At 36.2% G+C, this 13,694-nt stretch overlaps 1 protein-coding gene across 1 annotated transcript in view; it reads right to left on the minus strand.

The window, feature by feature from the left end:
* Positions 1 to 2,041: 2,041 nt before the first annotated feature.
* Positions 2,042 to 13,694, minus strand: part of LOC102684936 (UPF0606 protein KIAA1549) — a 131,294-nt gene continuing 119,641 nt past the window's right edge. The window contains exons 19-21 of the mRNA XM_069192154.1: positions 12,450 to 12,595; positions 8,226 to 8,383; positions 2,042 to 6,440 (exon numbers count right to left, since the gene is read on the minus strand). Coding sequence (XP_069048255.1) covers positions 6,192 to 6,440; positions 8,226 to 8,383; positions 12,450 to 12,595 — 553 coding nt within the window. The 3' untranslated portion in view covers positions 2,042 to 6,191. The remainder of the gene's footprint in view (positions 6,441 to 8,225; positions 8,384 to 12,449; positions 12,596 to 13,694) is intronic.

Raw genomic sequence — 13,694 nt, forward strand, 5'->3', positions numbered from 1 at the left:
TAGCTTCCTTGGAAAGTCTATGTGAGAGTGCCAGAGAGGAACACTGTCCATTATCTGAACATCAGATTCAGGAAAAATGTGGAATCTATCATGGATGAGTAAAATTAAACCCCTTTCTTCCATCTTTTTTCTTTGCATTCTCTATCAAGAGTGTTTATTATTTTAAGTCCTATACATGATTTTCACATATGTTTTTCATAGACTCATTTTAATATCAAGGTGCAGCTGATACATACAGAGTATCAGTTTTGGGGACCTAGGGGTCCCCAACAGATCTTTGCAGATGATGATTAATATTCAACACATACTGTACACATGGATTTCCTACTGTAAAGTGGTTGTTGTTGAGAGCACCACCAAATCTGACGTTTTGTCCTAAAAAATATTTGATTGCTCTCTCCAGGTGAGGTACAGTAGGAACAATAGCTTTACTATAGTAAATCCTTAGTGAAAAAGGTGAAGTACCCAAGTACCAGTTGTTCATGGGTGATGACAAAAGGGAACAAGAAGGATGGCAGCAGTTCTTGAAAATAACATCTGGTTTATAGGTCAATCTATGTCTATATCCCTAGAATCTCAGTTCTGTTCTGCCAGTATAAGCACACGGCCTGGTCCACTTAGAGGATTCTTTGCATCTACAATAATCAGACCAGCTATTCCACTCCTTATATCCTTCTGCACTCAGTAGCACTCTTGAAATGAAGATTCAGATCCAGATGCTCAACTGCCAGCCTTTCTTTAGACATAGGTGAGCATTTTTCAAGACCTCTGCATGCATCTTTGAGACACTTCCACAGCTCCGTTCACACGTGACCTGCTATCTGGGTTTGTGCTCATGAGATCAGAGACCATGGTTTTTCCCTTCTGGACACTCCACTCACAGCTCTTTTCAGGTAATGAGGACTCCTCTCCACCACCAGTGTGTATCACTGACCTGGATGATGCGACAGCAGACAAAGTATGCGCAGTACGCTCACCACACATCAGCTATGATTGGGGAGACCAGAGTAATGAAGCCAATTCATAGATGGGGGGTATAAGGAGTCCATGATTTGTAAAGACCAGGGGGAAATTTGGTCAGGACACCAGGGTTAGCACCTTGGGGAGCAGGACCTTGGTTTCATGTGCAAGATTATACATTTTAAGATGAAAGAAAACCACTATTACATTACTGTATATGCAGACCTCCTTAGATCCCTGAAGCCAGGTCTCAGGTCTCTAGGTCTCAGAAGGTATTCTCCTAGGTCACAAAATCAGGGTTTGAAACAAATATTGCTGTTCTTACCTGGCCTAGAGAGGAGCCATGCCACTTGTTTTCTCTCTGATGTGTTGTGATTTTGTGTTTGATGGTGTACACAAATGGTCATGGTTTAGCCTTTAAAAGTAACCATGTCATTTTGCAGAGGTGGATAATACTGTTACCCTGTGCAAGATAGACCAGGCATTTGTTTGTGTTGTGGAGAGGAGTTTGAATTATACAGGTATGTCCTCACATACAGCATTAAAGTGACGGAGATATAATTTATCCATTGACAATGAGTGACAATGGCAAGTAAAACGTTTAGTCAAAACATGTAATCTTGCTAATTTAAAAAGCACAGTTTTGGATATACATGTAGATCAAGTGCTTTGGACATGACCTGAGGACAACAAAATATAGATTTTATTACAGATCCAGTGAGGAAGAGATCAGTGGGCATCATCCTAGAAATGAGAAGACTGACACTGAGGCCTCCAGCAACTTCCATATGAACTGGTTAGAGAACATCAGTGCTTAGTCCCCTAGTAAAGGAGAGAAAACTACAAAATCAACAGAAAACAACAAACCCCAATGTGCTGCATGATTATGATATAACTCCTAAGAATAAAAAAAAGATGATTTGAAAACAGAAAGAAAGAAGAATTGATTATACTTAATATACTATCTTGTGAATTTAAATACAAAGATTTTTTGCCATATTTTACAGGAAGTATTATAAATGAAAGAGGACACTTTTAAAACTAAGGAGGATTCGGTCTTCTGTTATATAACAAAGCCTGGTTTCTTTTTAATACTCTTAGTATTTATTATAGACATGCACAATGTCAAGAAACATGCAGTTCATTAAACAAACTGTTAGCTGGACCGGCCAACTTTCTTTTCTTTCACAAAACAAGAAACATACAAACATATAGGAAAAATGTACCGTACATATACTGTAGGAAAATCAAAGCAACAATTCATAAGGTGGTAAAATGACTGCCAGGTGTGTAAACAGGTATGAATGACAATGCACCATAGTGTGTTATAATTAATCTATTGTTAGAACAAATTAATATCTGAACTTTCAAGTATATATTTTAGGTATTTTTCATTAATTGCAGGCCGTGACAATCTGTAACATCATTGTTATGAAAATCCAAAAAATACATAAATATTCATAGACAGGTGTGGTAAAATTATAAGGCACATATTGGGCTAAGGAATCTCATCAAATGCATGGTAGATATCTAATTGTATCTTTAAATCTTGTGCAATTTATTCTACAGTACCTCCTAAGTAATGAAGACTTAAGTTATCAAGCTTATTTTCAACTACCGTGTGAACCATTATCATACACAGAATTTTAAAGAACAATCCAATCAAATTTAAAATTTAAGAAATAAAGACATATTTATCAAATTACCAAGATGCCACAGCACACTCAAAAGTAACATTAGTGAATTACAGGTGCATGATCTACATGGGATTTAATGCAATATTTTATTTAACATTTTTACAAATAATCTACTGTTTAACATCTACATATTTTTAGTAATTAAAAAACATTCCAAACACAGCAATGAAAGTCTTGAAAGCCAACCCAGTAATAGTTTAAGAGGTGACTATTTTAATAAGAAAATCTTAAAAGGAAAAATCTGGAATATACCACCAGCATAATCACACGTATGAAGTCAGTGAACCAATTGATGTGACTTCAGTTTAACTATAATCATAATTTAAATACTGCAGGGATAGATGCACAAACAAAATTAATGCCATCTATTAAGAAATATAGGGAAAACCAACCAGGTTTAAGTCAACTTCTAAGGATATTAAAAACTCTGGGCGGTCACTGACTATGTGATAACACACCAGCACAAGAACTAACTACATTTTAATACCTACATTTAAAAAAAATAAATTTGTTTTTATGAACAATATTGTACTAACAGCATTCAAAACCTTGACTGCTGTACTTACACTGTACAGTATGTAATAAATCCAACATTACAAGTTTCAGGTCTCGGAGCACAACTTCATTTCTGCTCTTTGAACTTTACTCTTTGAAATTTACTTGTGGATGCAGACAAAGATCCTAGATTTTCAAACCAGTTCAGAATCAGAAGAAAGTCCAGGTGCAGTCTGAGCCCTTTGATTAAACCAATATCATGACAAAAGAAGATTATTTTCAGGAACAGATGACGGATTAAAGATACAATACTAGATGGATCTGAAAATGATTTAAGGGATTGTAACACATTGTGTGGTTCTTTTAGTTGGGTGCAATTACAGAACAATTAACACAAAAAATAAAATAATAAACCCAAACTGTAGGGTTTAGACCCAAAATAAGTTCCTTATATACTGTACAGTATCTTCATTTTAACATGTAATGAAGTGTGTGCTCTATTACAATAGATTCAATTCCCACTGGTACTGAGCTGCCCTACCAGAACCTTATTTTAACTGAACCAGGACCTGATCATCCATTTTATACAGATACAACATCACCCAGCACATAATGCATACTTGTCCCCCATATTTATATAAATGGGGAGTACTTTGTAAGAAATGTGTGGTCTTATTCCAAATTAAAGATCTCATTCTTGTGGGACACAAATAGTGGAAAAGAAGAAGTACAGCAGGACAAGTTTGAAAAACAAAACGAGAAGTGGAAAATAAAGACATCAAGAGGAAATTTAGAATCTTTCATCTTGCAATTCTAGTGTCTCAAGGTTCCTTATCCCAAACAAAAAGGGATTTCTGACTTTTTTCAGACATACTGTTAGTATATCTGAGAAGTGATAACATAACCCTTTAAAAAATCCAGGAAACCCTTATTATTTTATTGTTACAGTTACCAATGATGAAAATACCACAGCCCTTTCTGCACTAAGAGTGGCTGACCATTATACTGTTACTGTACCTATTGTCTTTCATTCACATAATATACAGAAGTCCATATTACAGAATTTAAATATGAATCTGTTATTTACAGTCTCAGTCCAGTATTTAAACAATACTTAGCAACAATACATTAAACAATATGTTGCAATACAACTGCGATAGCAAATAAAGTGATATAATTTCAGTGTTCCATGCCTTTCACAGATTGTTACAGAACCACCTTTGAAACTTAAACAGAAAATTGGGAAACAAACTTACTTTGTTACCCTGAAATACGTAAGTAACAACACTGCATTTCCTCGTTAAACATTAAAGATTAATCTGTAATACTGATATTATAGTGGTGAGACTGAATTTCTGCACTGTCCTTTTGTCCAGTTGTGTTGCAGATAAAATAATATCCTTCTCTGTTTTACTAACTGGACTGAAAAGCTGGAATCTACTGAAATAAACTGCAGTGCCTTGTGTCTCTTCTTCCACATTTGTCTGCAGTGCAAGGCTACCATGTACTGTACAACCTCACTGAAGTTGATGCTTCAGGCTACATGTCAGACAGAGGATGGCTTTGATTTAGAGAACAGTACAGCATGTCATTGGTTTCTTTTAGTGAGGTGACATGAGAGGTCGGCTGTGTCTTTCTAGCTAGAAGGTCTCAAAACCAATGGCCACTGAAAAACATTTAAATATTCCAGATACTGTAGAAGTTAGTTTCAAAATTTCTAATATACAAATGTTACTCTTTAGACAAACTGCTAAATGAAAAGTTAAGCGAATGGATTTTAAGATATAGAAATCTGGTTTCATAATTAAATGAAATTTCCAAATTTCTTACTTCAGAATGAAGGTGTCATGAAAGAAAGTGAGTCTCCTTTGTAAGAAGGTGCACAGTGTTAAATGTATTAATGGTATCTAAAGAAAAACACCTGAAATGTCAGATTATAAAAAACAAGCAACAAAAACATAATGGCAATAGAACCTATTTTACCTCCAGGCACAGTATGTACATTGTAATCTTTTTAAATATGGCATCAGCACACTTCTGATTTTGAGGAAAGACAGTTGACCCTTGTTTTTTTTACCATTTCATTTACCTGAATAATGAATAATACCTGTTGTGCTGTAAATTATACTGTGCAAAGACTGGAGGTTTGTGTTGGTTGACATTGTGTTAGACACCTATAAGAGACCCCTCCGTGGCAGAGAACACAAGGAGTTTGAGTATGTTTAATACAGTCTTATCATGATATTTTATCCTTTTATTTATTCACATCAAGGCTCACTAACCCTTGGTACCTGTGTACTTTAGGACAGTACCCACTCAGTTACAACAAAAGGCAATGTGCTGTTCAGAATGGGACATATAAAGCTTGAATTTAGCACCAGAAGAAGTTAGGAAGATAAAAGATATAGTAGGAAGCACTTCAACGAAAATAGTAATGCAATTGAATTTTATAATGAAGAAAAACAAATTAAACATAAGGTCCAGTTGGTGAGTTGTACAAGCTAGGAAAATGTCTTGCTGTAAAGTGATGTTTGTGATGTAAAAAATGATTTTGCTAAAGCAATGTCTACTGAGCTGCGCTGTTTAAGACCAAACAACCGAATAATGAATCCACAGGAATCCAACATAGCCAGGCATTGGCAGGTCCTGGCATGAGGAGCAGGGCAGAAAAGACTGTTTCACACTTTAAAGAGCAGATTCATTAAAGGATGAATTTCAGCAGATCAAAGTTCAGCAGATTCTGCGAACACCCTGTAACCCAGAGGTGTCCATAAAGGGACATGAATACCTGTACCAAAATTACCATTTTGAAAGGACTAAGGGAATGCCATTTGGTAAAACTCAAGGGTCTTCAGCCTCTTTCCCTTACTATTTTTATAATTCTCTGCTTCAAATACTGCCAGACAAAATTTTAAGAAATGTTGAATGGAGGGGTTCTGTTTTTGGGTGGGCAAACTTCCATGGGAAGCAGGTGGTTTCTTTGTGTTTTGGTCAGGGAAAGTGAGGCTAGTGAGGCTACTGTGGGGATGTGAACAAGTTTCAGCTGTGGAAGCTTTGCACAGCTGACTGTTTCTGTGAGAGCCGCATGAGCTCCTCCCGGATTGCTTTGATGAGGGAGGCTGAGGAATGGCTGGGAGGGGACTCCTCCGGTGGAGCGGAGGGGTATCCAGTCCCAGAGGACTCCAACGTATTGTGCTGCAGGTGGGCAGGAGGTGCAGAGGGCTCCCTCAGAGATGTCCTGGGCATCTGGAACACTGAGGACGAGGTGTATTCAGGGAACCCCAGGACCTAAGATTGACACACAGTAAAAAAATATTTAATGTTCACTTTTTCATTTAAGTGGGAGTTTAGGGATTCTACACATCTTTTGCTTACAAGTACACTTTACATCTTTGTCAACCTCTCTCGCATAAGGATTCTCCTCTGCCTGCTTATGACATGTTATCAAGCATCAAGGCAACATCAGATCCAATTAAATGCTACATTCAACCATAAAGACCATAGAATTTAAGACAGAATATTTCTTAAGGGATGCTGGATTAAGGGTGTTTATTTAAGTGGTGTGAAATGGTAAAGTGATGAAGTGTGGTGTTAAGCAGCGAGGATACACAGGAGTAGGGGCAGAACCTGGAAGAAATGAATGAAGAGAGTGCCCTGGATACCACTTTATGACCTGTTACTGTATACGAAAAAGGACAGAGAAAAAATGTCAATATAATAAATAGAAGCAAAAAGATTGAGGGAGAAGACAGTTTTTCCTTTGGCCAACTCATGCCACAGACAACTAGGAATATCCCCCAAAAATCTAAACAATTATTTTTTTAAACTCTAAAATTGTATTCATCAGATAAGCAGCTAGACGTTAGATATTGATATTGATACTTTTGTTGTAAAAAAATCTGTAAAGATCAGCAGAGGCTGGAAATGAAAGTTAACAAGTAATTAAAATTTAAACAAATCATCGTTTCTTACAAGTAATTGATATTTGACATAAAAACATCAAAATAAAATCTGAAAAAATGGAGATCCTGGATTATACAAGACAAATTGGTTCTGCTCCCCACCATCACTATGATCCTAGTTTAAATTCATATGCTTTAACAGTACAGTATGATCTGCAAAACAACGAGAGCAGTGAGTATACAAAACTGAAAGAGCTTAGGTTTAGTGGACTAACCATGTGTAATCCAGGTCTATTGGTGTTATTTGAATAGTGTGATCACTGAGTCTGCTATCATATAAAAGCAGGACATCTGTGTCGGAATTGTCAGAGCTATGAGAGTAAGAAGGGGTGTGAAGAATATGGAAGGTGAAGAACGGTATGAAAAAGCACAGTTAAAAAGCTGGAGAGGGCAAAGAAAAAAGTAAAAAAAAAGTAAAGAAATAGTAATGTAGAATGGTGTGTAAAGCTTGCTTACCTGGCGGATATTTTTCCAACATGAACAGGAAAATACAAGGAGAAAACAAAACTCTTCTTTCCAGCACTTAAAAATTGCTGTGTTTAGATTTTCAGATCTCAGAACATATAGCAAAAGGCACAATAGAATGTTTTTCCTGCCTTATTCAGCAGATCCAACCAGCAGTGTAACTCCAGACCAATGTTATTTCTCAGCATTTGAAAAGACCCAAAGAGAAGTTTTATTTAATTTTTGTTTAGTTCATACTGAAGATTTTAAGTGGATCAATGATCATTCTGAGTTTATCTGCAGTGGAAAGTAAAAAGAATATTTCAATATTGGCTCAAGATTAATTTGCTGAAGAATGGAATGCAGACTTAAAATTCAGTTTGATGAAATTCAGTTAAACACATTCTGGTTGATTTAGGGCAGTCGAATCTCAGTCCTACTGCCACTGTGAATTACGTTTTTCAGGTTTGATGTACTTTAAACTATCAGTGATTTTTGCCAGGATAAGGCAGCTAAGCAATTCAAGGTAAACTCAGATTAAATACTAAATAACTGTGCTTGAACCAGTGATGTGTTTGTGGGGGTGAGTGGCTTGTTGCAATTTATTTTATGTACAGTAGGTGCGCTGTAGGATGGAAAAGGTTGAGAAATATAGCTTGCAACTTACAGCATCCCTGTTATGTCCAGCTCTTGCATACTCTTCATCGGAACGATAAGGAGTCCAACCTGAGCTGCCAGATGAGCTCGGAGCTGCTCTCCCTACCCCAGGGTACGCACTGATCCGGCTCGACAGACCCACCTGAGTCAGGTGATGAAGTTGAGCACCTAAACAAACATTTCAAAATCAATTATATTATACAACAAAGCAAAGTCAGCTCAAGACGTAAAAGAAAGTTTATACCTTCTGCTTTGGGTTATGACAAAATTAGAGCAGAAGTTCCAAACATATCAGAGAACAAAATATGAATATACTGTAGTCTACAGCCGTGGTTATCAAACTATGGTATACGTACCACAGCGCCCTCAGGTGGTGCGCCAGATGACCCTGGAAATTTGTTGTGTGCACTGAAAAATTGGGACGGGTTTTCATATGTTCTATTTTAAAATTAATTTATGTGTCAAATACGCAGCCTACATATTACGATACAGCACGTGCTAATACTTGAGTGGACACAAGAGCTACTACAGATGCAGCCATTCAAAGTACGCGGTACAGACACGAACCGGAGGTAATTGGCTACGGCGTTGCGCATTTTGACGCAAGATGACGCGTAGTACCGCGGCACGTGATTGGTTGACCGACAGGGGCACTCGTGGTCCGTTGGTCTGTCGTAGAAAGATTTACTGTAAATGTCTTTACTGTGCCCGTTGGTATTGAATATTCATATGGAATTTTACCACTGAAGAGAAATCTTAGTAGCTGAGCATAAAAAGAATAGGAGCATACTGTAACGCGTGTGAAGGCCATAAACGATATTAATTTTGGAACATAAACACAGTATATGGCTGGTCTTGGTACTTTAAAGAAAAAATAAACACCAGTATTCCATTTCTCCCTAAACATTTTAAGCATCGTCTTTAACTAAAGAGATACCGGAGTCAACAAGCATACTTTTAGAATCTGATTAAAAGGGAATATAATATGGAATTGCGTATCTAAAGAAATAAATAACGATATAATTATATTCATGTACCGCAACACAAGAATATTACACGCTGTACATTGTCTGTCGATAATGTTTCTGTAGTGCCTTTTCAGCACTCTGCATGTTACCTTGCCGGTGGTGCTGTGGGTTAGGTTCCTGACTCCCATGTCACACGGTCTGTGATCGAATACCACTGGAACTATGACCTTTTTTTTAACAAACATTTCTTTGAAAAAATGAAGCGTTTCCCTTGGTCAGAGATTAAATAAAACCTCACTCGCACCAAACAAATTTATATTTCTAAATATCACAACATGATCGAATTTAAGTCACTTTAATAACAATGAATAGTCACCTATGCGTTACAAAATAAACATTTATATTGATTTGAATCGCGTTTTGATTTAAATCATAAACGCGTGTTTAAATATATGTGTTTAAAGGCGATATATAAAAGCGCTGATTCTTATGGAATGTGTTCCGCCGGGGATTCAAAAAAATATTTTTTTTAATCGCGTATCTAAAGAAAATTGCAGTATAACATTGTTCATGCACAAACAGTGGCATGCTACATTATTAATTTGGGTGTCTCCTCTTGCCAGAAAGCTCTAAATTGCATTTTGAGTGCGGTTTTTGACTTTTTCTAAATTGCAACCCATAAATAAAGCTGATTTTAGGCTTACTGTATTTTAAACTGTATTACAGCAGCACATTGGACAATGGAAGCTTTCTGGAACAGCACTGTCAGACCTGAACGCTGACAGTCAATCTGGACAAGACCAGAGTTATGGTTTTCCAGAAAAAAAGCCAGACCTCCAGAAAGCTTCCTGAAATCGTCGGATTATGAACGAATAAAAGCATCTTATTAAAAACACGTTTGCGTTTGTTTGGGAGCTATATTATGTATTTTTCATATGTAAGATATAATGATGTGTTCCCGCTTACACATCGCACGACTTTAAAAGCTAGAAAAACAGGTTTCGATTCACATTATCTGGTGAGCCTTGTTTTGTTAAAGGACAGCACAAAACAAAACAGACATTGTGTGGTACAGCACGGAGCTCAGTCAATTCAAACAAGTTCAGTTTAAAAAAAACTGCAACAGACATAAAAACTCCCTTGCTTTTAACAGAGCGTTTCATAATTGCCAACTACGAAATTTACTTAAACTGCAACACTTATCATTCAACCAGAGCTCGAAATATCACAAGGATCCTCTAGAGCACAGCAAAGACTGTATTAAAAGTATACTAGTGACAAACTAGTATACTTTAGATATTTTTTTCTGAACCGGGGAAAATCTGATCATGTTTCTCTATAACAATAATAAAAACATTATTTTACATATCACCTTTATGTGATATCACCTTAAGGACAGCACATATAAGGGTTAATTGCACAATGGACCGCGCAAAGAAATTTAACATAGTCTTCTTTAGGTGTGAGGGTAGGAGTGGATCGCAGCAGGCATAATCGGCAAATTAGGAAAACAAAGAACAGGACAGGCGAGACGTTTATCCAGAGAGCGAGTGATCAGAAAAAGGAACAGCTGTTACGCCCAGGTTTTACGCTCTCTCTCTGCTGAATGAATAAAAGCATTTTATTAAAAACGTGTTTGCGTTTGTCTGGGTATTTACTTTGTAATCTGTGGTTTACATCTACTGTATTGCTCTGAGATTCCACTTTTAAAGGTGATATATAAAACCAAGGCTTTAACTTGCTTTAACTCCGCAATGTATTTAAAAAATAAAAACGATTACAATCTAATCTTTCAACGTTTGATCCCAAGATCCCAAGATAAAATAAATCTAAACGGGGAGAAAGCTATGCTGAAAGTTTATTAAGATACTTAGAAGATAAAGATATCAATTTATGTTGCATTTGTCTGATTGTGAATCAAAAAACACATATATTTAAACACGCGTTTACGATTTAAATCAAAACACAATTCAAATCAATATAAATGTTTATTCTGTAACGCATAGGTGACTATTCATTGTTATTAAAATGACTTAAATTCGATCATGTTGTGATATTTAGAAATATAAATTAGTTTGGTGCGACTGAAGTTTTATTTAATCTCTGACCAAGGGAAACCTTTCATTTTTTCAAAGAAATGTTTGTTAAAAAGAAGGGTCATAGTTCTACAGTGGGATTTGATCACAGACTGTGTGATATGGGAGTCAGGAACCTAACCCACAGCACCAGCGGCAAGGTAACATGCAGAGTGCTGAAAAGGCACTACAGAAACATTATCAACAGACAATGTACAGCGTGTACTATTCTTGTGTTGCGGTACATGAATATAATTATATCGTTATTTATTTCTTTAGATACGCAATTCCATATTATATTCCCTTTAAATCAAATTCTAAAAGTATGCTTGTTGACTCCGGTATCACGTTAGTTAAAGGCTTCGATGCTTAAAATGTTTAGGGAGAAATGGAATACTGGTGTGTATGTTTTCTTTTACTGAGACCAGCCATATACTGTATGTTTAAGTTCCAAAATTAATATTGTTTATAGCCTTCACACGCGTTGCAGTATGCTCCTATTCTTTTTATGCTCAGGCACTAAGATTTCCCTTCAGTGGCAAAATTCCATATAAATATTCAATACTTAAACGGGCACGGTTAAGACATTAAATATACATATACATACTGTATACAGTACAGTTTGCATACGGTAATATGTTTATGTTCCTAAATCAATCTCTTTTATGAGCATGTGAAAGGCATGGTGAATCGATTCTCAAAAATTACTGTACTTTGCATAATTGGAAACAAATGCTTGATTGCGAAATGCTGTAGTGTTACTTTTACAAAGACGGTCAATGAAAAAAAGAATGTGGACCAGGGCAATACTATTAGTTTACACTTATATCTTTTCCAAGGTCATACATTATTAATACTATTAGTAATATCTTCGTTAAAGACTTTGATGGCGACAGCTCAAACATGAGAGGTTGAGCTTTATTAGCTCCACCTTGCGGAAATTCTGTATACTATTATTTTGCTTGCGGTATTATAGGAGAATTTACGGTAACTAGCGGCATTTACCGGTAACTCGCGGTAGACTGCGTACAGCGCACCGGAAAATAATGCGGTATCGCCCGCGCATTTTGAATGGCTGCATCTGTATGTATTACTTCAAAATTTTAATCTAGTTTGGGATGAAAAGTAGGCATGTGACCTTTAGAACCCAATTAAGTTGTCATTTTTCTTCTACAAAGGTGTGACAGATACCTGTAGTTCCTCCGACAGGACGAGGCCTTGCAGACGAGGGCAGCTCCTCACTGTAGACTCCTCTACCAGAGTACAGTCCCTCTGTCTGGGGTGGCTCGGACCGCCCAGGTTCTCCAGGCTGCAGGTAGCCTGAACCAAGACCCTGCCTGGTGAAACACATCAAACAAATTGAGGTCATTATACATACATTCAACTATTTGAAAAAAAATATAAGTTGTAACAATTAATTGTGGAATTGAAGAAAGTAAGATTGTGCAAAACTGCTTTCACAGTACGTTTGTGCACTGAGTAAGGATGTACCCATTTAAGTCAGAAATTAATTAATAGTGTGTTGCTGAGTCTGGGAATTTAATGTGTTGTTTTATATCCGTTTTAATTGTATTTATAGCACATAAAATGAGCTATAAGATATGAGCTGTAAATATGACCACAATGCAGCATTAGACTGGATTCAGTGATGTATATCATATGAAGTCATTTACTACTGGAAAGTGTCATGGTGGAAAAACAAACCCGTCACTGCTGAGGCAACCTTCACACCCTCCCCAAAGGTAATTCTACAAACACTAATCATGGTAAAAGCACTACGATTTGGTTTTTTATACTTACTTCTCAAACTTAATTATACAGGTTTAAATATAACATAAACATTTTTATAACACCTAACAATAAAGCACTTATTAATCATAAAGCACTCAAATTCCATTCAAATAAACCAGACACTTTGGAAAAATGTTCCCCTTGAAAAATATATACAGTATGCTGAATTATAAAATGCACTAATGCAGCAGAAGAATTTAATGCAAAAACAAAACTTACTGACAATTATAAAAATGGTTGTAAAGAAAATTCTAAAGAGTTCATGTATTTTAACTTTTATCAAGAACTGTATACATTATTATTGATATCACTCTATATCTTGTGAAAAGAGAACAGACTGAAAAGAGAATGGTTCAACATTACTCCACCAGGAGCACACATCATTTTTTAATTAAAACATATTGTTTTTCCAAGCCAAATCTTTATAGTATTTCAATAATTTTTGTTACAATAAAAAGGGAACTGCAGGTAGCAGACCCATTTTTGTGGATCACACTAATGATTTGTTAGTCATGACAATGGTCATTCCTAATACTTTCTGTGAGTGAAGCATAAAAAATAACAATGCTTTTTTGAAGCCAAATGATCAAAACAATTTACTGCTCTCTCATATATTTCTGTTTGTAATCCAAGCCCAGCAAAAGT

This window comes from Lepisosteus oculatus, chromosome 7 (assembly GCF_040954835.1).
Source record: "Lepisosteus oculatus isolate fLepOcu1 chromosome 7, fLepOcu1.hap2, whole genome shotgun sequence".
Lineage (NCBI taxonomy): Eukaryota > Metazoa > Chordata > Actinopteri > Semionotiformes > Lepisosteidae > Lepisosteus > Lepisosteus oculatus.